The following is a 26,362-nucleotide window of genomic DNA, read 5'->3' as shown; positions in this document are numbered from 1 at the left end:
TTTGGTAATGCCTGGAGTTTTCCATGAATGAGTGTTTTTGAAGTAAGAACAAACCTAGGAAACGGAATGTCACAATGGTGTCACGGGCAACCCTGCCTCCAGCATGATCTGGACTTGAATTTCCTTGCTGTGCCTTGGAATGTGATTTTCACACTTCCTGAATGCATAGGGATAGAGTGTACGGTAAGTGGAAACCCATCGGATGGACTGCTCAGAGTATATTTCAAGTGTTGGGACTTGGTCCCCAGTGTTATTATGAGGTACTGGAACCTTTAAGAGGTGGAGTCTGCTTGGGGTGGGGGTGGGGCTGCTAGGGCACAATATCCCCATTCTAGACGCAGGCAGGGCGTATTGAAAAAATGAAGTTCTGCCTGGATTTACTTGTGTCCTAGAGGGACATGGAAACTGCATAGAGGAGTGTAGAGAGTGAGCTGAGTTATAAAGAGGGGCCGATGTTGGATAAGGGCTTTGAAGGGGAAGACCTAACCGCTAAGACAAGGGGTGAGGAGACATTCTGGATGGAGGAGGCAGCATCTGGGAAAGTGGTGTGGGGTGGGGATGTGGCTGGAGCACACTTGATTACTCACACTCGCCAACATCCATCTCCCTAAGATGAATCTGTGTGCTGACAGATTGACACTTGACAGGTGGTCTGGAAAATGTCATTAGTGAGGGTGCACACAGAGCATCACCAGCAGTGATGGTGGGTACCAAGTAAGAAAGCACATCAGGTAGAGTAGGATTTCCAGGAGTTGAGAGAGAGGAGCAGTAGACAACTGTTAATATCATTCTTTAAAAAAAAGGACGGAGGATCTCTGGTTTGATGTGGCTATGTACTGGAAGGCAGGGCAAGGACTTCAATAGCCACCAAAGCTGCTATGGAGCCTGTCCTGGGATCAGATGACAGCTTAGACTTCTAGAAGTTGTCTAGACTCTGAAGCCCATCCCAGGCTTGTAAGGAGCTGTGCAGCCTGGAACTAAGCTTCTCTGAGTTGCAAAGATGCACACAGTACTCCCAAGGATGAGTTCCCTTAGCCAGTCAGAGGGCTAACAATACAATCATAAAAAGTATCCCTCACCTTGCTTGTCCAGCAGGGACAACTAAAACTAGCAATGTCAAGGGTGCAGAATTAGAAGCCAAAACGCTAATAACAGCCATGACAGTAACGATGCAGTGATAGCGCCTCTGAGTCTCAGAGGTTTCACAACTTCTATCTTACAGATGGGGAAACCGAGGCACAGGAGTTAGCCCATTTGCCCATCATCCTAAAAGAGAGATATGATTCAAACCAGGTCCTATGGCTTAGGTGTGGTTTGTCCCCATGGTCACACTGTGAATGTGCCACAAAAGAGAAGGCAACAGAGCCCCAGTGCGCATCCCTGCTTTCTGACTGCAGGTGCAATGTGACCAGCTGCACCCCACTCCTACCACCCCCTCCCTTCCCCAGCGTTACAGACTGCACACTCAAACTGTGAGCCATGACAAATCCTCCCTCCTTAAATTGCTTTTGGTAGGTGCAGCTGGTCATGGCTCCAACCCTTCCATCTCAGTGAACACAATCTAAACACTCCCTCACAGACATGCCCAGAGGTGTATCTTCTAAGTGATTCTAGATCCTGCCAAGTTGACAATCACATGGTCCACCTTACCAGGGCTAACTAAGCCTATGCTGACTTATGCCTTTGAACCTTACAACTGTGACTGAGATGAACTTTTCTTTATAGAGTCCTCAGCCTCTGGGGGTTCATTATAGAAGCACAAAACTGACTCATAACTATGGTGTAGCTGTGGCAGGCAGCCTGGAATTCACTCGTGAAGAAGGGAAGTCACAGAAACCTTGGCTTGGGATGGCAGGTTGAGGAACAGCGTCTGAATGCTAGGGTTGGGGATGGCTTGTCTCAGTAGTAACAGGAGGGTTCAGGGATGCTGAGGTATACTTCCAAGACTCACCTGGATAAATCACATATTCTCTCAACAATTCTTTGTGGCCCTGGGAATTAGGCTGTGGATGCTAGAATGGAGTTGAGGTCACTTAAGTGGTGGGTCCCACAATGTGGAATTGCTGACCCCGGCTTCTTCAACATAATCCCTCCCTCACCAAGTCCCCGAGTTCTCCAGAGCCATCTTCATCTCCTCTTCAAATTTCCTGGGCCCCCAAACTGCTGTATCCTTGATGTCTATAGTAAGTTGAATGTGGGCTCCCTAAAGATGTGGCCATGCCCTAACCCTGGGGACCTGTGAACCTGATTTTATATGCCCCAATGGCTACCACACACACTGGCTTACAGCAATGGATATGATTCACTTAAGGCACTTTGGTGAGCAGGTCTCAACTCAGTGAGGAGGCGAGACACAGGTGGGGGAGGGCTAAGCTGGGAGTAATGTAAAGACAGTTTGGAGTGATGTGGTCACAAGCCAAGGACTGCGTGGGCCACCAAAGCCAGAGGAGGAGGTTTCACCCCTGGAGCCTCCAGAGCTCACACTTTGTGGACTTCTGGCCCCCAGGGCTGTGAACACCTTTCTGTTCTTTTAGCGTTGCTAGTTTGCGGGACATGTGTTCTGGGAGTCACAGGAAGTGAATATGCTACCTCTGCACTCTTTCCTATCTGGACGTCCTCCCCTGAGCATGCTCCCTGTTCTGAGTCTGTCACACCCCTGGTGGGAGCTGATGCTTTGTCCATGGAGGGTTACATTTCCTGTGCCTGTCATGGGGTCCAGATATAATAAGCAAAGAAAGCCACACAGAAGGCAAGAGCAATGTCCAGGCCAGCAATCCACAGCATAACTGTAGCTGCCTCTAGGACAGCCTGGCTCTTGCAGTCTTGGAGGGAGAGGGGATGACCAACTTTATTGCTCCTTGGATGGGTTCTGACTCCAGAGTAGACTAGTGCTGCTGTGATCTGAAAACAGCTCGACACTCAGATGGAGATACAGCCACTCTCTTGTACAAACCAGGCAGCCTGACTGGTAGGCACCCTGATGCCTGCAGGCTGGTGCCTGGGTGTTTATCTAACTCTATTTTCTGCTGTTAAGAGGGCAACCTGATGTCACACAGGTACCTTGAAGGTCCTTCCCTCTGCCTCCTGGAAAGGCACCCTAGAGGGAGCTCTGGACCCTGGCCAGGCTTTTCTGGCTGGACTCAAACACAGCCTTGAACTCGCCAGAAGTCTGAGTAGGGAAGCCCTGGCAGCACCCCCTCCCCCCTTTAAAGAAGGGGCCATCCTGGAGAATTTGGGATCTGGACCCACAGGCTCTTCCTGAAGGGTTGGGTTTCTATTACTTCTCGGGGTCCCCTGGGGATGTTTAGGGCCGAGGTAACAACCATAGGGACATGTAAGTTCTCAGGGTGCTGCTCCTCCTGCACCCTCAGCCCTACTCCTTTTGTAGCTCCCATATCCAAGTAGCATTTCCTTCTTACAAGCAAGTCTGGCTAGAGGTCTGTAAAGTGCAGTGGACTTCATCCGGGTAGCTGTGGCAACTGCCTGGCCACTAGTCAGGCACTGGAACTCCATTCTTCCTTCTGGGTCTCTGTACTACTATCCAGGAGAGCTGAGACTGCGGTAGGGAGATCTTGCCTTCACTTCCGCCCTGATCGCAGACAGCTTTGGCTAGCCTGCCTCTCCTGGCGGCATCCTAAGCTCTGAACACCTGTCTCCTTGTCCTCTCACTCCAGGCATGCATCCGTAGCCATGGGACAGCGCTAAACCTCCCTCTTTTTATAGAGACACGCCCTCATTTCCATCCCCCTCTCACCCACCAGCCTCACACTAAGGGTCACCTAGGTCTGTCATCCACATTGTCCTCCGAAAACCTTCGTCATCCTTCAGGATCCTCAAATCGGCTCGGCGATGTGCCAGAACCTTCTCTCCCTCCCTTTGGGACTTGCTGGCTTCCCTGCATCTCCCACTTCCCTTCCCTTCCTCCCTCCCGACAACCCTGCGCTCGGTCACCGCCCCAGGGTTGTGCATCCCGCTGGGGTATCCCCCAGCTCGGCATCGGGAGCCTCAGATTCTCCTTCCCCTGGTCTAGTCGTGCGCGGGGTCCCCCGGGGAACCCCCCACTGCAGCCGCGTGCTCCTTTGTGCGGCCGATCCGCGCACGGGCGGCGCTGCGTCAAGGCGGAGGCGCATCGGCGCGGCCCCACGCGCACTCCCGCGCGCGGCCCCCGGGAGCGGCAGGAAGGAGGCGGCGCGCGGAGGCGGGAGGCGCAGAACCCAATCGCTGATCCCCCGGCCGCGGCGCCGCCTCCGCCATTGCTGCACGCGGGAGCGGGCGACGCGGAGCCTCGGAGCGCGCTTAGAGCCCATACTTGCCGGAGCCGGGCGTGGGGTGAGTGCGGGTGGGGAGCCGGGTGGGCGCCCGAGCATCTTTCACGCTGAGGATCGCGGGAGACGCGCGGGAGGCTAGCACCGCGGGACGGGACGCATTCGGAAAAGGCTGGGCACGGGTGGCGTCCCCTAGCCCGGCCGTGATGAGCCTTGCCCTCTGAGGAATGGGAGTCTAGAAATGCCCATCAATACATAGCCTGGAGACCCTGATCTGACTTCGATCGCCGCGTCCCTGCTACCTCTCTCAGGGAGACCAGGCGGGGCCAGCGGGTGGGTGTGCGGAGTCCTCCTGTCTGTGCCCTGCCCCGCCCCGAGTGCCGCTCGCCCTGACCCCCACCCGGCCCTTCCTCCGCAGGCCGCAGCCTCGAGTCTTTTGCAACAATGGTGAAGTTGGGGAACAATTTCGCAGAGAAGGGCACAAAGCAGCCACTGCTGGAGGATGGCTTCGATACCATTCCCCTGATGACGCCCCTCGATGTCAACCAGCTGCAGTTCCCACCCCCGGATAAGGTATGAGCCCCCGACATTCCCGCGCTGCTGGGTGTGCACCCTTAAATCTTCAGCTGCAACCGAAACAAAAGAAACGCCTTGTGCGCTTTGGGGATGAGAGGTGGGGGCGGGCTCAGTCAAGAGGAGGAAGGCAGGGCGAGCACAATGTACCCTCGTGATTCTGGGTTTGGTGATGCTGGAGACCCCCTGCCTTAGATGACACCTTCGTGGCAAAATTCCTTAGTGGAAGCCCCCCTCTTGACTTTGGCGGAGTCTTATGAGGAGCGATGCTTGTGGTACAGGAGTCTGGGGTTCAGGGGTGAACCAAGGGAGCTGGCCCTTGTGCCATTTGGGGGGCGTGCGGTTTCAGCTCCAGTTGCCTTACTGGGTGTGTGCTCAGAAAGAGTCTTTTTCCTCTTTGTTCCTTTTGTGAAATCGCCAGATCTGAGCTCAGCTCACCAATGCTAGTGTAACCAGGAACATCTCTACCGTGATGCGTTTTTCTTTTTTCTTTTTCTGACTTAAAGACTCCCCTCATGAGTACTACATCCAGGGGGTATCATTGCTCCATACAGATCTTTTCAAGCCATAACATTTAAAAGCAAATTCTATGCTTAAAGTAGAAGATAGTGTTGCATTACTCTAATGTAAAACCACACGCCCTGAATCTTCAGTCCCTACACACAAAGGAGCTTGCTCAGGATTCCCACATGCTTTTACATTTATTGCCTCAGTTTGTTCTCACGAAAGAGGCTCCTACTCTGGGCTCTGCATCCTCTGGGCAGATAGAATGGCGTGTAGGAGGGAGCTGCAGCAGGGTCTTCTTTCATCCCCGAACTTAGCTTCCCAAAGTCTCTTTAACTCTATTGTCTGGGTTTTTGGGGGTGGGGTGGGTGATGGGAGCAGGGACGACGGGACTGGTTGCAGGTGTTTTCATTTGAGAAGGTGAGATCAGCTGGTCATAGCTGTGCACCCCACACCACGGCTGTTTGCCCAGACTAGCCTTCATAGGGCGAGCAGAGCTACTGAGTCTGTGGCCTCCATATTATAGTGGGGTGTCAGGACTTTGTCCTGAGTACCTCTACCCCTCCTGCCTTGCTTGATACACGCAGCCAAGGAGCACCAGAGGCCTGCGCCAGGAACCCTGTGTCCTGAAGCGGCACCTCTATCAGGTGATTTCCTCCAGTTGATTCAAGCCTCTGTTGCCCTCAGTGTGTTCCATTCCAGAACGGCCTGGCATGGCCACAAGGTGGAGGGCTTCAGGCAGGTCCCACATTCTGCCGCCAGCCCTGTTGCTCGGGATTAGGCTAGCTAGAGGTGAGTAACTCCTTGACCTCACTCTCCCGATCCAAGGGAAACAGAGAGCCAGTGGATTCCCGGAAGAGGCAGAGCTGGGGAGGCCAAGACAGTAATGTCCTCTCTTGGAGTAACTGATGGGGATGCTCCAGAAAAGGGCATCTCTGCGGGAACCGGTCCTTGAGGGTTCCAAAGTCACAGAGGAGGAGGCAGATTCACAGAGTTCATCAAATGCACCCAAGGTCATCATGCTGAAGGTCACTGGCCTCCGGGATACGGAAGTCGCTAGCCTGCTTAGAGTTGGACACCTTTCACACTTGACAAGAGTCAGGGAGGTTGGGGATATGATTTCCCAGTGTGGAGAGCTGCCAGTCACAGCAGCAGCAGCCGTGTCTGACATTCGTTAGGGACGCTTGCTGCACCGGGCACTGTTCTGTGCACTTCATAGGCTGAACCCCAACATCTCACGTTGCTGCAGGGCAACTGCCACCATTACCCTCATTTGATAGACACAGCAGTGAAGGCCTAGAGAGTTTGAAAGGACCTGCCCAAGGTCACCCGTCAGTTAGTGGTAGATGGAGATTGAATTCAGGTGGCCTAGATGTCCTCACCCTCACAGCTCTGGATGATATAGGCCTTATGCCCTCCAGGTTGTGGATAGGACAGGAAGAAGCCTTCTGTATTCATGGCCAGGTGAAGCGGCTCCAAGTGTGTGCTCAAGGTCACATGGGTGCAGCTGGGATGTGAGCATGGCAGTGCTTAGCGCTGCCTTGAGATGATGCCTTCAAGGAGTGGAGACCCCGAGTACTGCAGGAGAGTGGCAGGCCAGGGATGAAGCTTGACAGTGCGCACAGAAGTACAGGGCTCTCTGGCTCAATGCCAGGCACAGGCCGCTTTCTCCTCTATGACAACTCTTGAGGCTGGCTCCACAGGTCATGGCTGGAATGGAGAGTTCTTCAGTCACTTGCTTGGGTCCTGTCCTGAGTCACTCAGTTCCCTTTGCCCCACTGTCAGGCAGTGGGTGTCTCCCAAGACACTCCCCCCCCTCCCAGGAGAAGTGTAGGGGTTGGTTCTCTGCTGTCCTGTAGCCACTGCTGGACACCTATTCTGGGGAGTGAGTTTGGGGATTAGAGGTGAGTAACTCCTTGACCTCACTCTCCCGATCCAAGGGAAACAGAGAGCCAGTGGATTCCCGGAAGAGGCAGAGCTGGGGAGGCCAAGACAGTAATGTCCCTAAAGGATGCAGCATGGGCTCCCAGGCTGGTGTGAAGTTGCAGGGCTCCAGGGAAGTTTGTACAGGGCAGATGCATGGGTTTCCAGGTTCACAGGAGAGAGTGGAAGGGGAAGGAAGGAAGGAGACTGTTCAGTGCTGTGTAGTCCAAGAGGCTCTCCCCAGAGTAGTTTATTCCCAGGCCCTAGTTATGGGTGCTAGACAGTTGTATTCAAGTCTTATCCAGTGACACATATGTTCAGCAGGGGGCAGCACAGAAAAGCCAGTAGGAAAGTAGGGTGTCCTCCCCACTCCCTGGACCAGGACAGCCATAGTGGGTACTTGGTCTGCCAGCCATTAGTCCCGTGGCCTCTGTTCTGCATTTTTTCCAGGACTGCTATAGGACCATGAATAGGCATCGTATGTGAAAGTGCCCCGCAGTGGGGCTGCTCTCACTGCCTGGAGGAATGGTGGGTATCTTAGAACAGCCCCAGGGCAGAAGGGGCTGAACACATTTAGCTTATCACTGACCTTGTGCCTCTCTGTTTCCTGGCTAAGGTTGTTGTGAAAACCAAGACTGAGTATGAACCTGACCGCAAGAAAGGGAAAGCACGTCCTCCCAAGATAGCTGAGTTCACTGTCAGCATCACCGAGGGTGTCACCGAGAGGTTTAAGGTGAGTGAGTGGTTGTAGGCTGAGCTACCCTCAGGAGGCATCCGCCCAGCTGCAGAAAGCTCTTCTAGAGGGAAAAAAAATACGATGTGATTCCACTTATCCAGGCTCTGCAAGCCCAACAGCTTCAAGCTCCCAACCTGGAGACTCTCCATGTGGTTTTTTTTTTTTCATTTTTTAAAAAAAAGTTTCTTTTTTTTCTTTGCTTCGTCTTCCAAAACAATCACATATTGATTATTTTTATAATAGGGAAAACCCATTCATGAACTTCCCTTTAGGGGAAGGCAATAAATGTGAACAAACATTTGCTAAACATCAAAATATTTACCTAACAGTTTCAGGAAGGAAGCAGACAGCTTATACCCATTCCGGCAGGGCTCTGTGCCCTGCCCCTTGACCCCCAGTGCCTATGCAGTCTTCTCTAAGGGCTGCCACAGGAACAGGGTGCTCCTCTCCTAGGTCTCACCTCATGAGGGTAGCGAGAGGACTGCAGGCTCATTGGTCCCCGCTCTCTTGGCAGAGCTGTGACCAGAGTCTGCCTGGCTGCAAAGCCCATGCTTTCAACCTCCAATCTTTCTTTACTTCCTGCTCCCTCTGACGATGGCCGCTGAAAGGGGTGAAGTTCCAGTGAGCCCTGGTGGGAGGAGCCTTCCTCACAGCAAGGGTGTGTGTCTTCTAAAGTGGTATCTGCTGAGGAATAAGCTGGGATGTTGGTATTCTGGAAACTCCAATCTTTGGGAAATGTGAAGGGGAAAGAAAAGATGGTGGCCATGGCCCAGCTTTAGTTGGAAGACATCCTCAGACCTTGAATAGTGGTTCTGGATGCATGGATGGTCATCCCCACTGGGATGTATGAGCAATCTGTTCATGGATGTGGAGGCACATACCATCCAGCACACATTGCAGAGCATCTGTATTATCTCCTGTTTCTTGGGTGACCGTGGGAACTATGGAAGTCAGGCTTAGGGACCAACCCCAGATCATAGCTGCAAGGGAATCCAGACAAGCAGAGTGTCTTCATGGAGTATTGACTACAAATCCCCTGTTTCCCATTGCTGCTCACTGCTGTCTGGGTCTGCCTGGTGCAGTGGATTCCATGAGTGTCACTATCCTCTGTGTCCCTTGTGTTTGCTTGTGGTAGCTCATCTGCTCATCTGATCCTCCCAACCTCCTTCCTCCTTCTTGCTAATCTAGTAACAGGTACTGCTTCCAGATGGGGATTCAAGGTGAAAAGGTACAGAGGTCTGTGTCTGCATCTCTGTGGGTATAGAAGCATGTCAGGTATGCTGAGCTACTCTTCCTGGCTCAGGGGTTGGCAGTTAACATGTTTGAGATTCATGACCAGTATTAAAATGGATTAACTTGAGGTCACCATCTCCGTTCCACTGTGGGATCAGCATGGTTGTCCTCTGTTTGCCATTTTTTTTTTTTTTGCCTATCAGCATCATGGGCACTTGAGATCAGGTGCAAGATCAGACATGAATGTCAAAGTGACACTGTTTGAATATGTCCTGGTTTCTCATGTCTGATTGGACTTTTGTCCCCATCACCAGTTTAGGTCAGTGAGTAGTGTGGTACCCAAATATCTTCTCTATCTGTTGAATGTCTCTGTGTGCCAGGATCTGTCTCCTCAGGTGTTATTGGTTTGTGTTTTTCTCACATGCTTACCTGAGGCAGGTCCCTAGGTCCCTTGCCTAAGGCACAGGTGACGCACATTTGGCCCCAGGGCCCTAGGCAGTCATGGCTGGGCCTCTGTGTGGTTACCTGGTTTCTGTTGCTCAGAGCCTTGGGGCTCAGAAGCCCAGGAAGACCTCAGACAATCTCCACCACCCCAGTGGGCAAGCTGCTGGTGTCAGGAGGCTTGCCTCCTCTCTTGCTATCTCCGGGTGTCTGGGAAGACATTGGATACAGTGGGGACCCACTAAAGGATTGCTCTACACTGCAGTATTGCCCAGACTCACACGGCTGTCAGTGTTTCCCTAAGCCTGGCTTCCGTGCCTCCTTTAGGACTCACTCTGAGAATGGCTGGAACTCCCCACATCCTTGGTTCTAAAACCAGTACCTCCATTATCAATGCCCATGACCTGAGCTCCAGCCCCAGGCAAGAATTTATCCCTCTCTTTCCGACCCCACTGAGGCTTACAGAGATGAGCTAACCTCAAGTTCCTGCTGCACTCTGCCAGGAGGTGGTTTTTCCAGAAGCAAACTTTTTATCTTGTTGAGTCCACAAAGGCCTCAGGAAGTAGGATGCCGTAGTTCTCTCCGTGTTAGTTGGGAAAACTGGAACAGAGCTTGAGTTCAGGAAGCCTGCTCTTGGTTGTGGTGTTAGAGGCCACAAAGGATGTCTCACCATACCCCTTTCCTCTGTTGACTCAAACCCTGTCCCAGAGCTATGACACAGAACCCAGCAGCCGAGCCAGATACTACCTCTGACAAGTGTCCTTTTCCCGCTTATGTCTTGCTTCTGTGTCCTGCCAGCCCCACCCCCCGGCTGTCCTCTTTTAAGAAGCTGGGCTAGCCTACACCTCTCTCTGGCCATGGGCCCTGTGATCTGATATCCCAAGCAGGTACTGAAGAGTGGTCTCATAAAGCAAAGGCCCCTTGACCTGACTCGTGACTTTGAAAAGGAAACCAGGCCATAGGAGCCCTCTGAGAAGTGAACACTGGCCAAAAATGAAGGTGTAGGACCTGTGTGCAGACAGCACTTACGGGCAGCCCATGCCAGCACTGCCGGAGTCCTCGATACCATCTCTCTGGCGCTTGCCGCACTCTCAGTAAGGACTGGCTAAGTAAATGAATGACTCATCCATCATTCTGGTGGACTCCTGTGGAGGGGGCTTGGCACGATTTCCAGGGTGTCCCTGTGGACTCCTTAACAGCAGGCAGCTCTCCTGAGGTAGCCTTCTTACTGTCAGGGATGGGTATGTGCTCACTTGACAGTTGTCACAGGGTCAGCAGATGACCAGCTACATACAGGCTTCAGTCAGGAAATGGCAGAAGCCTGATAGGATCTCTCTGAGCAGGCTGAGGTGAGCAGCCTCCTGGGGCACTGAGGGCTGACTCAGAGGGATGATCCATGTCCTAAGGATGTCCCTTTTGTCAGATCTGAATGCTTCACAACCAGAAAATGTTAGTTCCTTCCATGTATCTGGGAGTTCCATGAGGTTCCACCCAGCTGACATGCGTTTTAGCTACCTCTGCAGCTGGAGTCATGTCTTCATGGTGCGTGGTCTGGCATAGCAGCAGAGACATTTGGAAGGCGGGAGCCCTTTGGAAATGCTAAGTAAGAGTGTCCACCCTTCTGGAAAGTTCTCCTGGCCTTTAAGACTTAACAATATTTTGTGTCCCCGATTGCACACATACAATAGGCCGTATGGCTGCTGTGCATAGCATCAGATGGTTAAAGGTTGGGGGTCTTTTCTGAACATGGCAATTTTGGGGAAAGAAGAGGCTGTCTGGAATCAGGGACCCTCTCTCTCTCCCACCAGGGATTAGTCACAGTGGTGGTAGGGACAGCACACCATTCTGATGGTGATAGTTTGGGTCTTTTCCTCTGAAGTGTGTAAATCCTCGGAAGGAGAGCCTGCCTTTTAGACCTTGAAGCAACAGATAATTTGTGTGTACCTGTGAGCCTCTTCATCCTTAATTTGTATTGTTACAATGTGCCCATTTCTCTTAACTTCGGAGGGCACCCTTGAAAACAAGTGTCTTTTTGAATAGTACATTGTGGTTATCGCTGGAGGATTAATCTCTTGGCTGCAAGGTTGCTAGGTTGGTTGCTAGGTAACAGCTGGTGGTGGGGGGAGGTTCTGTAAGATTGCTATAGAGGGATAGCAGGATGAATCACCCTGTGGCAGCCAAAAGCCTAAGCTTCCAATGAGCCTTGAGTCAACGGGGAGAGCATCCATTTAATTAATCAGAGGTGTTTTTACACTGAGAGTAAATGCAGGCAAAGATGTTGCTCAAATGAACTAAACCTAAACATTAAAAAAACAAACAAACCGCGCTTTCCCACTTGTGCAGGCAGTGTGTAATGGGCTGCTGGGTCTGCTTCTTAATGTCCTGGAAGATGGATGCTCCACAACGAGGCAGGCTCAGGGAAGGTTCTACCAGCATTCTCCTCTGCCCTATGCTTTGTGGCTTCAGGTTGAAGAGGGCTGACTGAGGTCACACACACCCTCCAGTTAATGGTTTTATGATGGAGCCACACCCCTCTCTGGTACCACCACCCCACTCTAGCCTTGAGAAGTTCTAAGGCCAGCCTCGCACACGACCAGCCTTTCGAGGTCAGTGAAGAGCTGGGAGGGTATCTCAGGAGAGGCCACGTAAGGATGGTCCTCAGAGCTGGCAGGCAGTGCTGCAGTGGAGGTGTCCCTTGGCATGCTATCGCAAATGATGCTGTGGGTGGTTTGTTTCTTTCTCTCGCATCCTTAATGACCTTGAGCTTCCTGTGAGCCTGCTCTCCACACTCTCTAATAATCCCCATGGCAGGTTCCAAGTCACACTTATTATAAACGGAGATGCAGTTTTCCTACATCCAATAGAGAGAGTGAGTGTGTGTGGGGGTCTTTGTTCATGGTGGCAACAGACACCTTAGAAACTTGTTTAAAGACCCTGATGACCTGTACCTGGGACCACCCACATCTGCAGCTACAGAACGTGCAGGTTCTGGGTCCAGCTATGGAGTAAGAGCTCCGTTCCGGCTCAGGTAAGACATAGGTTGAATCACTGTGGAGTACGTGTCTGTGTTCTCCTCTGTGTAATACCTAAACTATTTAGCTCTGCAAACACTTGGAGGTTTCAGGATCCATTCTCGGAGAGGTTTTTTTTTCCTTCCCAGTACTGCATTAGTCAGCGAAAGGCTGCTTTCCTTTCCTCCCCCCTCCCCCTGAGGGATGGAGGACAGAGACAGTAAGTGACCTAGCGCCATCGACCTGCTCAGCCTGGGCCTTCATGAGCCTTGCTTGTCCTGCCCTTGGTGGCAGCATCAGACCACTAACCTTGCTATTCTCGTGAAGGAGTAGCCCCAAGGTCACTCTGAAACGGGGGAACGCAGGACTCAAACCCACATCCTAGGACGCTGACCTAGGTTAGAGCGGCTCTCCTGGTGTAGCTGGCTGTGACTCTGCTGGTTCCAGCCTAATGGGAAGTGCTGCGAGAACAGGTCAGTGGCAGATGGATGACCATAACCCATGCATAAGCCGTGACACGTGGGTGAAAGGTCAAGTGGGCAGTGATGCTGAGCAGTAATTGGCGACCAAGCTCAGTCAGAGCACCAAGTCCTGCTTCATTGGGGTGACCCTGAGCCCCCTCCCCTCCCTGGGGTCACACCCTGAGCTCCTTCTTCTCCCTGGGGTCTAAACCTGAGTCCTCTCTCCTCCCCATGAGTCTGCTGAAGCCAGAGCAGCCCTGGGCAGGAGGCCCTGGGATCTGAGGAGAGTTTTTTGGAAAGGAACAGACTGTGTCCCTGGTTGAGACCGAGGAGGAGAGGGGGTTCAGGATGTGACCAAGTGAGGACACGGTACTCAGGGCGTGACCCCAGTGAGGTGAGGAGAGGGGGCTCAGGGTCACCCCAGTGAAACAGGAAAAGGGGCATCCTTGGTTCTTAGACCAAACTCAGACACTTGCCTTCCTCCTCTGGCCCATTAAAAATAGTGGTAAAATACATATATACAACTCACCATTTCAAAGTACAGTTTAGTGACATTTAACAGTCACCAAGTTGCCAACTGTCATATAGTTTAGAACATTTTATTGTCTCAGGAGCTGACCCAGACACATCAAGCAGCAAGTTCCACCTTCCCATAGCCCCCAGCAGCCTCTGATCTATTTTCTGTCCCTGTAGATGTTCATCTTCTGGACACATCACAGAACAGACACACTGTGCAACCTTTCACGTCTGACTTTTGCTCAGCAACACATTGTCAAGGTTCATCTGTTGTAGCATGTATCAATGCTTCATTACTTTTGAAGGCCAAGTAATATTCTGTTGTATGGACATACCATATTTTCTTTATCCACTCAGCCATTTTTGGACTCTATCTTTTGGCAATTGTGCAGTGTTTCTTTGTATGAACGTTTGTTTGAAGACCTGTTTTTCTTTCTTGTAGGTAAATACCCAAGAGTAGGAATGCTGATTGCCAGAATAATTTTTATATTGTATGTGTTCTGGAACCGCCACTGTTTCCTGTATCAGGACCACCCATTTTCATGGCTCTATCAGCAATGCATAGAGTTTCAGTGTTGCCTCTGCGCATCACCAGAACTTGGTACCACTATTACAGTGGGTGTGACATGGCAACTCTTTGTGGTCTGATTTGCATTTCCCTGATGCTTAGCAACACTGACCTGCTTCCTAGGATCTTGCCACACCAAGGACTTTTAGACTCCAGCTCCTTGGTGTGCCAATGGGCAGCTCAGTCAGCTGGCTCATGTCCCCACACTTGCCGGGTCATAATGCTACAGTCATCATGTTTTTGATCCCACAGTCCTCTCTGGTTGTCACCTCCCAGTGAACTCTTTATCCCTTGAGAGTGATGCTCCTCCAGGAGGTCTCAGAGCTGCCTCTGAATCCTGCCTCTCTTGTGGCACTTATTTGCCTGTTTTAAATTGATACCAGGGTGATTCGGTGGAACGGCATGGCTGCTCAGCCGTCTCTTGAGATGGACACTTTGGGTGGCTAATGTCAGATCCCTGAGAAGGTTCCCTCACAACTTGGGATTCCAAAAATGGGAGAAGGTAGGACCTTCTGAGTTTGAGGGACTTTGGCTCCTTCTTAAAGGAGACGAGAAAAGAAAATGGTGACAGGTTTGGTCTAAAGACAAGCCCAGTCAGTCTGTTATGTACTCGTTATAATATTTTTCCCCCTCTGATTTGACACACATTTATCTCATTTGAAAACTAAAGCAGTAGGTGGGCCTCATGGAAGGCCTGCAGTTCCAGTCAATTGTGAGGCTGAGGCAGGAGGATTGCCATTTCATGGCCAGCCTGGACAACTTAATGAGGCCTTGTCTCAAAATAAAAAATGGACCCGGGCACTATGTCTCATGTGCCTGGGAGAGAAATGGCCCAGAGATGCTGTTTGTGCATCAACTCATTTCTCAAGGGACTTTCTAGGTTATGTCCCTGGTTCCAGAGAAGGGTGGGAGTCAGCCCTGTCTGGAAGCCTGTGGCCCTGTAGACCTTCCCAGGTCATGAAGGGAAAAGCTACACTGGGTACAGCTCTATCCTGTATGAGACTATTTAATAAAACCAAAATGCCCAGACCCCTGCAAGCCATGTTCATGCTGCGTCTGCTGAGTGGACAGTTCCTGGGTTTGCTCTAGGTGCCAGAGGCCTGCTCAGTAAGGTCTCATTTGGAGGCAGGCTGTGTCAGCCTGCCCTGGGGTGGGGCTCCAGGGCACGTGTTCCTTGCCATTCTGTTTCAGTACCTTCACTTCCTGCCTCTCCCACATCCCAGTCTCTGTTCTCTGTCCCCGAGTCACCCTGTCTTAGGAGGACACCCATGAGGTGATGAAGGTTCACCTGGATAACCCAGGTTGTCTCCCTATCCCAAGAGCTTTGGGAAGTTCCAAGGCTCTCAGTCCACCGTGTGTGACACTGGAGATCTGGTTGTTGTTCCTCCTCCACATACATGCAGAGGCAAGAGGACAGTCTTGGGTGTCATTCCTCAGGTGGCAGCCACCTTTTTCTTGAGACCAGGTTTCTTTCTGACCTGGAAATCACTGACTGTACTACGTTGGGTGGCCATATCCTCCCGTCTCTATCTCCACAGTGTTGCAGTTACAAGTGCATGCCATCATGCATTTTTTATAAATTGTGGAGCACCTTCATTGCTGTGGTGAGGCAGAACACCATAATGGAGAGGGTCTAGTGAGGCCTAACTGCTCACTCATGGCAGCTAGGAAGTTGAGAGTAAGGGTGGGGCAGGAGAGTTGAGGAGAAGAGAGGCGCGGGGAGGGGATGGGGCAGGGACAAGATGCCCCTTCAAAGGCACCCCCAGTGCCCACTTTTTCTAACTAGGCCCTCCTAACAGCCTATTGGGAGTAACTCCCGGATGAAGTTGGCATCCCACACTCATCCATTCACCTTAGTGGCTCTGCCAGCTGGTGACAACTTCAACAAGAAGCACGTTAGGGGAACACTTTGATACTCAAACCTATTGGTAGCTCAGTAGCCTCAGGTTACAGGGATTCTGCCCATACATGGGATCCTCTGTTTGTGACCGTGACTTCCACTCAGGCCAAGAACAGGGAATACCTGGGCAGCAGGCAGCAGTTCTGATGTCCAGTCCCCACCCGATACTCACTGTCATTGTTCTGGGCGGGGCTCCCGTGGTGTTAACACATAGCCATAACTGAGACGACTTTTTGTGCCTGGTCTGGGTCATCAGGAGAGGCTTCCATTTCTCTTCTTTCATGGCCCCTTCGTGGTTCCTAGCTCCCCTGGTGTCCTGATGACCCAAATGAAGGCACTCCCTCTTTGACATGTGGGCCTTTGTCATGAGCCAAGTGTGACATCATGGTTTTCCAGCTTCTACATGGAGGCTGCAACACTAGGTCAAAGGGCTTGGTGTGCCCACTGTGTGCCTGCCTGGGATCTCTTCCAGATATCACCGTAAACATCAGGGTGGAGCTGGAACCTCTTTTCATAGGTGAGGGGCTCAGGATCGCAAGGGGTGTCCTTCTCGGGCCTGCTATGCAGGGCTAGCTCACCTGTGCCTGCAGTGATTGAAGGATGGATGGGTGGTGTAACTCTCCTGCTCGTCCTTGTACAGAAAGCCCCAGGGAGACTCCCCAAACCTGCAGGAATTGCAGATGTCTGACTCAGTAATTTTTGTTCTGTGTTCTAGAATATTACCAACTGCCTCGTGGGTTTGTATATGTGGCAGTGGGGGAGGGGGAGTTATGAAGGTCTCCAAACTGGGACACACCTTATTCCCCTGGGGTCAGGAGGAGCTCGTGTTTGGTTATTTGATGCCTGCTGTACAACTGGTGTCCAGAACAAGGTTGGGGTGTTCCAGACCCTCCCTGGGGCCTGAAGACTGCCCAGGGGCTTGGAAGGTTAGCAAAATGAGAAAACACAGCCTTCATCCTGGGAAAAGATGGGGTACCTGCAGAGGAAGTGCGGTGGGGGAACTATCTTCAAGGGAGGTGAGTCAGGCCTGTGCTCCTAACAAGCCTTGTGGCTGCCTGAACAAAGAACCTCAAAGTGGGGGACCCCAGAAGCAGGTTCTCAGATTTTTGGAAGCAAGAGAAGTCTCAGGTTCAAGTGTCTGGGGCACACTGCCTCTGATCCTTTGTGTTGTGAAGTTACTGCCATCTCGGGCTGTGAGGCTAGAGAGGCATTTTCCTGTCTACATGAGTGTTCCTGTTAGTGGGTGTCTCTGCCTTGTTTCCTTCTCTCATAAGGACACTGGTCAGACTTGACAAGCACCCACGAGAATGACTTCATCTTAACACAACTCATGCGCAAAGGCTCTTTTGCAAATGAAGCCTCAGCCCCGGGGACTTGTGCTGGACACACCTGTGGGGCTGGGAGCAAGGTCCCAGCACTCTGTCTTGTCATTTTCCTGATACTTTTAAGGCTGACAGACATTGTCCCCTGGTTTTATGATTTTTTAAAATTAAATATTAGTTACCTCTGTGTGTGCTTTTGTGTGTGTGTGTGTGTGCCTGCCACAACACTTGAATGGAGGCCAAAGGACAACTTCCACCATGTGGGTCCCTAAGATTGACCTCCAGCCATCAGGCTTAGTGGAAAGTGCCTTTACCCATGGAACCAACTGCCAGCCCTGATATATTTTATTTTATTCTAAGGCAGGATTTCAAGTAGCCCAACTGGCCTTGAATTTACTGTGTAGCTGGGAGTGACCTTGAACTTCTGACCCTCCTGAAGTGCCTGGGTTACAGGTGTTCAGCACTTCCAGGGCACAGCCCTGTGGGCAGGGGCTGTGAGAGGAGATGCATGTGAGTCCCTGGCGGGTTGGATTCCTGCCAGGTGGTGTTTCTGGGTGAGGTGGCCTGGGTTGAGATCCTGCTCCGACACGGTTGTCACTCTTGGACCCTCCCACCAGCCCTGGCAGTGGCCTCTCCGGACCTAGCACTGCCAGGGAAGGCGGCTGTCACTGGACGTTACCCCTTCTTTTTCCTATACATAGCTTCCTTCTTCATCAAGACCTACACTCAACTCCCAGGGCCAGAATTTATGCCAATGTCATTCCCCATGGTGCCTTGAGCCCTGAGACTGCATGGTTCACCATGTCTGTCCCTGAATCAGGCATGAGCTCTATGCACAACATGGTTTCTTCAGATGGATTGGTGACAGAGGGGACAGTTCCTGGCTGCTGGCATGGGAGGTAGCAAGCCAGCACTGTCTCTGTGTTTGTACAGCCTGGTGTCCATGGACCACATGCTGGCTCCTAGGGTCTGTCCAGGGATCCTGAAGCATCCCCCATGCTTCTCCATCTCACTCCTCTCTCACCTCATGACATGCTTTTGTCCACATCACTGTTGCGCATCTGTGAGGTGTGTGTCTCCTACACTCTTGTAGCTTTGTGCCTACCCAGTGTCGGGCATTCTCGTGTGTGGCTTATGCCCCAAGGAAACCCAAACATAACCTCTGTCCTCAACATCACAGAGAGCAGGAGTTAGGACAGAGCTCCTGTTTCTGCTTATGTGGTTCCAGCATGAGGGCAGCAGTGTCCTCACACTGAGACCACCTGTGGAGCAGGTGACAGGTGCTCAGCTCTGTATGTCAAGGGCCCAAAGTTGCCATTACTGTGGTCTTCTTGTGTCTGGCACAGGGCTTACCTTGTAGCCTTGGAATACTAGAAACCCATGAAGGTGACATGTGGATGCGTAGAAACGTTAAACGCCATCCAGAATGTTCAGTAAAAGGTGATTCCCCAGACTGAGCAGGTGCACACTCCTTGTGTGTATGACTGCTTCTGCCTGTCAGTCAGCTGTTTTCCCAGCCCCATGGTGTTCTCTCCTCTTTCCACAGGTCTCTGTGCTGGTTCTCTTTGCCTTGGCCTTCCTCACTTGTGTCGTCTTCCTGGTTGTCTACAAAGTGTACAAGTATGACCGCTCCTGCCCTGATGGGTTTGTCTTGAAGGTAAGGCCTTAGATCCCCGGGGGTGCCTCTACACCTCTTCCTCCCCTATGGCAGTAGGGTCTTGGCTGTGCATCGACAGCCGGGAGAGTCCTCACTCAAGGTCCTGTCTAGCAGCCAGACAAGGAGGCAAGAACCCCCGGGGCTTACCCTTGGGTAAGAGTCCCCATGGGGCAGAAAGTGCCAGTTGACACTTCTCTCTAGTACCTGATGGGGGTTGAGGGCAGTCACCAAAAGAAAAGCCCTGCCCCAAGCCACACATAGGGGGCTCTCCTGCAGGTTCCCCTGCGGGAGTTATGTTGGCATCTGGACTTTATGCACACATGGAAATGTTCTCTCTGCTTCTGTGCCTCCTTCCCACGAGCCTGCTGTAGGCACAGATGCATTTACACAGGACAGAGGAAGCAAAACTAAGGGAGGGAAGATGGGGTAGAGGGAGGAGACGGAGCAGAGCAAACGTGTAGGCTTCATGTGCCACTCACTCCTGTCTGGTACTGAACTTTCCAGCTGATAGGAAATGGTCCTGGGCAGGTCTCTGCACTGCTGAAATGCAGACATAGCAGGCACTGAGCGTCTGTGCTAGCCCCAGTGGCTCATGCGTCTTTGCTGGATGGATAGGTCTGGGTTTTGCTGAAGTGAAACTGCAGTTCTCTGGCAGAGCAAGTTAGAAGAGCCGAGCATTCACATACCCCACCCAGGACCTCCTCCTCCTTTTACACCACGAGATCCTTCCAGGCTTCTGACGAGTCTGGCTGTTCAGGGTGCAAGGCTACAGCCAGGAGTCATTGATGCAAAAATGGCTTTCCTGAAACCCTTCTGGTTCAAGAAACATGAGGCAGGTAGGCATGTATATACTGAGTGAGGAGGACTTGGCATGGAATATGGGGGTCTGCCCTTTCTAGAAAAGGTGGTCCGTCGGGCAGAGTAGGGGTGTGCTTGGTGGGAGAATGGCTAAGGTACAGCCAGATTGTACACTGCTAGGCACCCTGAATGCCTAGCCATGGCCCTAGGAAAGGACTGTGGTGAGGATGGTCCCTTGGCTCACCTGGAGGTTGGGAGAGGCAGGCAGGAGCTGATGGAGGAAGCTTCTGCAGTGGGGCAGGGAAGAGAGGGTCTGGATGGCAGACATAATGTGAGAGGCAGACCGGTATGGCAGGGGATGGATACGAAGACTGAAAAAGGCGGCCAGGAGAGACAGGAGTGGCCCAAAGCTGGGTGACTCAAGGGCCGCTCTCAGAGGTATCAGTGGTGCTTCTGAGGGAAGCAGGATGGGCAGGGGACAGCTCCCTACTGCAGCCACAGATGATGGGCAGCACTCTACCAACCACAAAGCCAGCCTGGGGCAGGTCCCTGCCCAGAACAGGGAGAGACTAAAACATCTGGCTCCATTCGGTAAACCCAAATTGCTGTGAGAGAAGCTGATGCAGGAGGGTGATGATGATGATGATGAAGGCGGGATCCAGGCTGACATCAGATCAGGTTGCTGGCAGTGTGGAGGGGACTCAAGATCTGCATGGATAAAAGGCACTACAGGGCTTGCAGTCCTCAGTCCCTTGGGAATTCAGAACCCTATAGGCAGTTCTGGAAATGCACTACTCTGGGCTTGTACATTTTCCACCAGTGTCTTAATGGTGGTGATCTTGATGATACAACTAGGAGGTATAAGGGGACATGCTGGGTGGGTGGGGGAGGCTTTCCTCCATTCACGTTTAGGCATGTGCACATTCTATATCTACTTGGGGTGGAGGGATGGTCGTGAGTCACACTCACCCTGGATGTATGCAGAGCCTAAGGGGGGCATTATCCCTCCTCCCTTTTACCAATGGGAAATAGGATTCAGAGGTTTTTGGTCATGCCCCAGAGTTCCTTCAACTCCTCAGCATATAATTTCTAGGGCTTCTTTTAGTATACCAGCTGAGCCCTGGGAATCTGGCTGGACAGGATACCTGGGGGGAGGGGACCCCATAAGCCTGAGTCCTACCAAGAAGCCCTCCTGCCAGCTGAGAAGTGTGCAGAGGCAGGAAAAGGCAGACAGAGGCAGGGTGGTGATGTGTGCCTTTGATCCTTGCACTCAGAAGGAAGCAGCCTGGGCCATAGTGAGACCCTGTCTAAACTCCACAGTGACCCTGGCCATAGGACACCCCTGTAGGTGACTAAGGCTTTGTATTTTATTTCTTCTACCAAAAGGGAGTGTGACAGTCTGTCTCCACATGGGAATAGACTGAACACCCGAGCCCCCAGCTCCTTCCTCGGGTTTGACACCATCAGCCCCTCAGAGGGCCTCTCAGCATCTTTTGGTAGCCATGTTATGTGGGAGGTGTCAGACACCGCCTGCTGTCCTCTCTCAGCTAGGCATCAGGCAGGGGCATTTCCCAGCTGTCCTTGGATGCCCATACCTGTTCCCAGCAGTTGCTGCTCCTCTGGTCTTGGTTGCATGCACAGCAGGGTCCTGTGCTGTGTTCCAGACTGGACAGGAGTGAAAGTGGTAACTGTAGCCTTCTTCCCACTTTCCCAAGGACTGGAGAGGGATATGTCAAGGACACAGTGAGCGTGGCAGTGCAGGCTAGAGGAGCTTGGTCAGCTGTAGAGTCCTAGCTGGTCCACACAGCCATTTTCTTCTGCAGTGTAGGGCTTCTTTGCACCAAGCTGGGGTCGGGACACTCCAGGCTGTACTCTGGAGGGTTCTTGGAATGTCACATCTTTTCTGTTTATCATCTTTGGCCACACCCTTGCTTCTGAGCTGTCCCACACTGACTCTCATCCTTACAACAAAAGCAGCCAGGCTGTGTGGCACATTAGCCCAATTTTAAAGATGGGGCGACAGGCTCCGGAAAGAGCATTTGGGAGCTCAGCTGGAGCTGTGGCCTGGCCCTAAAGCTTGGCTTTGTCTGTGGCACCCAGCTTCAGGCCGTGCTGCCCCGGGAGGTGCTGCACCAAGGGCAGGATCATGGTGAGCACCCTCTACAGCTTTGCGGCCTTTTCTCAACTAGCTCTCAACACTTTGGCATCTCTAAGCTTTGGACTTCAGGAGCTAGTGAGCTGCTATGGAGACCCCAGTTTCCCCAGGCAAGGGTTGATCCTTTACATTGTTAGCTACTTTACCAGTGGTGAAGACACTTCTGAGGAGAGGCACAAGGGGTGGCAGCCCAGAAAAGAAGATGGCCTCGAGGCTGGGGCCACCTGTTTATACGTTCACAGGATCCTGAGTGCTTAATGTTGCTATTCTCATCTTACCATTCATCACCTTCCTAGACGGCACGGTGACGATCCACAAGCCCTGCGTGCTGGCAGCTCTACCAGGATTCTTTATATACCACCTTCTCCCCCTCCTGGAGAGGCCAGTTGTCCTTGCTGAGTGACCAGCAGGACTCGGTCAGCACCTATGGCATAGGCTGTGCCAAGTTCATAGTCACCTGCTGATCAATCCCCACAGTCTGGGCCCTACACCCATAGCAGGCTTTGTGTGGGAGGGGTCCTTAGGAGAGACGGCTCACTTTCAGATCTGCCCAGATGGCTGTTCTCCATGATCGCAGCCTCCTTTCTCCATCAACATCCTTCATGCTCGGCCCTGTTATACCAAGCAGCAGCAACGGAGCAGTGCCAAGTGGGTCAGGACTCAGAGGGAGATATTACATTCTAGATGCTGTGGACTTTGGTTGAATAAGGAAGGACCACACACCAGGAGGCCAGGTCAATGTCTTGTCTCTCCTTCCTCTTTTGGGAAAGGGTCTCCCACTGAGCCCGGCAGCCTGGGATTACAGCTGTGCCATCCTCTCATGCTCCCACTGTGCAGGCCTGAGCCACTCTGAGTGCCAAGGGTTGGGAGGGGTGGCAGTATGGTAGCTGCATCACCAGGAAGCATGGGTGGTTAAGGCGAGCCGGCCTCCACTCCTGAGGCCATGTGTGCCAAGGCAGGAACTTAAGGATGCTAGCTGGATGCCAGGGGCAGAAACTGAAAAAGAACAGGGCAAACCCAATGTCCTGGGGGGGGGACGATGCGAAAGGTCTGCTTCACACTCTTTATGTCCTTGAGCTGGGTGGACACTGAGGGATTGACACCCTGGAAGGGTAGTGGACAACAGTGACAGGAGGTCCCACCTGGAGCGGAGTTCTCACGTTTGCTTGTGTGGTTCTCATATCTGCTTCAGCGAGCCTCTTCACCTCTCTAGGCTCCACTCTTCCACCTATAAAATGGACTGCGTGGCATGAACCTTGCAGTGAGAGAATTAGCCTGAAAAGTACAGACCCGGTGTAGGCCAGAGGGAAGCCTGCATGTGGGTGTACACTGCAGCACCCTTCTTACGCTGCCAGAGGAAGGAGAGACGTCTTGAGATCCAAGGACATCCTCTAGGGCACGCACCCAATTGGGTTGTCTATAAACTTGCCTTTGGCTTTCAGACTCAGGCAAGAGGAAGTTCCCAGGAACTATTCCCTGGTTCCTTGGGATGCCTACCCACTACACTGGAGAGATACCCTGGGGTTGGAGATGGAGACACTAGATCATCCAAGAGAACAACTCAGCATTGTGTGTCATGGGGTCAAAACCAGAAGGGCTCTCTTGTAATAGGAGTAGGTCCTGGGCTGTGGCCTTGCCTGGGATGCTGGATCCACTCCTCAGGGAGACACTTGAAATAGAGACAGCCTCAGAACAGATCTGCTAAGCCACTCTGGGCTCAAGGAAAATAGTATATGAGTCTAAAACTCCCAGATAATGGCTGAGGGCTCCACCTCTGACTCAACTGTGGGGTCTCACAGTCCTATTTGAGCAGGCCTGGTGACATCATACTTTGGGTGTCTAGACAGAGTAACAGTGGCTTCAACAGGGTGGGTAGTTTATTGCCGGTCTCAGAAGTCCAAATGGAAGGCAGTACAGGGACTCATCTGGAGCTCTGGTTCCGTCTTTCCCTGCTCTGTGGCTCTTGAGGTTTTGTCCTCTGGGTAGTCAGAGCTGCTTGTGAAGGGGAGATGTGGACACTGGTGAGGACACAGCTGTTCTTTGGGAGCCAGCCCCAAAGCCGCTTGATACAACCAAGATTCTCTTGGCTTGAGGTTAGTCGCATTGTCTTATAGGGCAGGTTAGAAATGCAGTCCTTGACCAAGTGCATGGCTCAGCTCAGAGGATAACTTGATAGCTGGTTCTCTCCTCCTACCATGCAGGTCCTAGGGATTGAACTAGTGCTGCCAGACTTGACTGCAAGCATCTTTACCCACTGAGCCAATTCACTGGCCCGCCCCCAAAAGCCTTCCTTGGTGTTCTTCCTCTTATTTCAGGTTGACTGCAGACATGTTAAAACTGTCCTTTCTTCTAATAGATGGATAGCCAAGGACAACAAGCAATTAGAGACTTGGTGAAGGGAGGCATGGTGCCTCTTACACCTATCCTGGGAGCCCTGGTGCCCACTGCGGCCCAACCAATCTTCTAGGTAGCTATGCCTCCAAAGGATAGGCCCATTCATCTGTCCAGTGTTAGTGTTTAGTGTCTATTTCTGTAAGCTCAGGGAAGATGCTTAAGAGCTATTTGGGGGGATATTCACTGCAGACACATTCTGGTACCCCCTTGTATCTACCACCATCTCTATGGCCTTCTGTCTTACAGAACACCCAGTGCATTCCAGAAGGCTTGGAGAGCTACTACACGGAGCAAGACTCCAGTGCTCGGGAGAAATTTTACACTGTCATAAACCACTACAACCTGGCCAAGCAGAGCATCACGCGGTCCGTGTCACCGTGGATGTCAGTTCTGTCAGAAGAGAAGCTGTCGGAACAGGAGACCGAAGCTGCAGAGAAGTCAGCTTAGCGAGCTGGGCGGGTTCCTTACAATGTGTCACTTGAAGGCAACAAAGGGACTTTGAGGGACATTTCATTAAATATAATTACTGATAATTTAGAGGTTACTCATTTACGGTGCAATTGCTTCTGTTTGCTAATGCTGCTTTGCAAATAAAACTTGCTGCGGACCACCCACAGGCATAAAAACAAGCGCATCTCAGCATTGCTTAGAGAGCTTGACGCCACTGTTCATGGTGAGGAGTCTTCATTTAGCTCCTTCACTGGGATTCACTGGATGCTGTTAAAAGACAATGTACACTGGATATGCCAGGGGTCTGGCCATCAGAGCAGTGCAATTGGTGGTTTTCTTTTTTCTTGTATGCCCTTTTGCTATCTGCAGACCTTACTCCATAGCCATATCTAGAGCGATCCCATGCTTTGCTGGCAGCATTGCTAACTGCCAAGATGCACTGCTAAGTGGCACAGAGAAGGGAACGTGTGTGCCACGATGCAGCCCTGCCAGCCCCTGCCTGGCAATTCTGGGATGTCCTCTTTGGTGTATGCACTGAGCAGAGCACAAGGATGGGGTGGGGAGGAGCTGGTGCTGGGCCAGGGGGTGCAGAGCCTGTTTCCTGTGGGTGGGCTGTCTGCTGGTGATGTGCTAGATAGAAAGAAACCCCACCGGCCCTTTTCTTTCCTGTTATGAACATGTTTGCACGTACAGCCCTGTATGCAGGTGCGTTTTGGTTTTTCGTTTTATTAGCTGGGTGGGCAAAGTGAAAATGTAGTTTTGGGTAAGCCAGGGCTTTTAATCTGTAAAGAGATGTGACTCCTGTGCTGTGAGAAGGGGCAGGACGGCTGGTGGGGGGCTGATGTGGCACCTTGCAGAGACAATATCCGAGTCTACAATCTTTGTAAGAAAAGTATGTTTGTTTCAATCTGAATCTTGACATTAAAGTATATGTTTACAAAATCACCAGTAGGTAAACTAAATGTGTAAGACAATTAAATAGAAAAAGCTATTCATGGTTGTTTTCTTCCATGTTCTCAGAATGTGTTGTTTCCGGTGGGCATGTTGGAAGTTCTAGTGTTCTTTAGTAGGTCAAAATAAATGGCAAGTAGTGGGGGATTCTTTGTCAACAAGCATGGGACCATCATCAGCTCCACTGTTGTTTTCTGAGGTGTGCTACTGAGACAAAATAGTTTATTGTTGGAGTGTTCTGAAACAAAGACCATGAGCTCAGCACGAGTGGGGGCGGGAGTGTCACGCAGTCATGTGTTTGAAGGGCGTTGGGAAGCTGTGAGGAATGCCTAAAGAGCAATAAACATGTGCCAAAGCTTGCCCTGCGTAGGGATCTGACTCACGACCACGTGAGAGCAGGAGACAAGCCCCATTGTTTTCTAGTATAGCACTTTACCCACTGGGAATCCTCCCGATGTAACTTCTCATGTTCACTCTGCAAATAAAGAGCTCATGGGTACCTGA

The 26,362-nt window shown here is 51.8% G+C and overlaps 1 protein-coding gene and 1 long non-coding RNA gene across 4 annotated transcripts in view; one reads left to right on the top strand and one right to left on the bottom strand.

Annotated features, from left to right (window-relative positions):
- The window catches only part of LOC121140799, a 20,280-nt gene extending 3,636 nt beyond the window's left edge, over positions 1 to 16,644 (bottom strand). The window contains exon 1 of one of the 2 annotated variants that reach the window (XR_005877715.1): positions 16,304 to 16,644. This is a non-coding gene — a long non-coding RNA (uncharacterized LOC121140799). The remainder of the gene's footprint in view (positions 1 to 16,303) is intronic. The other variant, XR_005877714.1, reaches the window with a different exon arrangement.
- Nsg1 (neuronal vesicle trafficking associated 1) lies at positions 106 to 26,362 on the top strand. Of its 2 annotated transcripts, none has more exons than XM_040747015.1 (5): positions 106 to 183; positions 4,684 to 4,838; positions 7,882 to 7,998; positions 19,000 to 19,110; positions 24,704 to 26,362. In XM_040747015.1, the coding sequence occupies exons 1-5, from the start codon at positions 162 to 164 to the stop codon at positions 24,902 to 24,904; spliced, it is 606 nt and encodes a 201-aa protein (XP_040602949.1). In that variant the 5' UTR covers positions 106 to 161; the 3' UTR covers positions 24,905 to 26,362. The 2 variants fall into 2 exon arrangements, with proteins under 2 accessions (XP_040602949.1, XP_005068887.1); XM_005068830.4 differs by lacking the exon at positions 106 to 183 and adding an exon at positions 4,170 to 4,329.

This window comes from Mesocricetus auratus, unplaced genomic scaffold (assembly GCF_017639785.1).
Source record: "Mesocricetus auratus isolate SY011 unplaced genomic scaffold, BCM_Maur_2.0 Super-Scaffold_100006, whole genome shotgun sequence".
Taxonomy (NCBI): domain Eukaryota; kingdom Metazoa; phylum Chordata; class Mammalia; order Rodentia; family Cricetidae; genus Mesocricetus; species Mesocricetus auratus.
The sequence above is the reverse complement of the archived record's forward strand: the minus strand, read 5'-3'. Positions and strand labels throughout refer to the sequence as shown.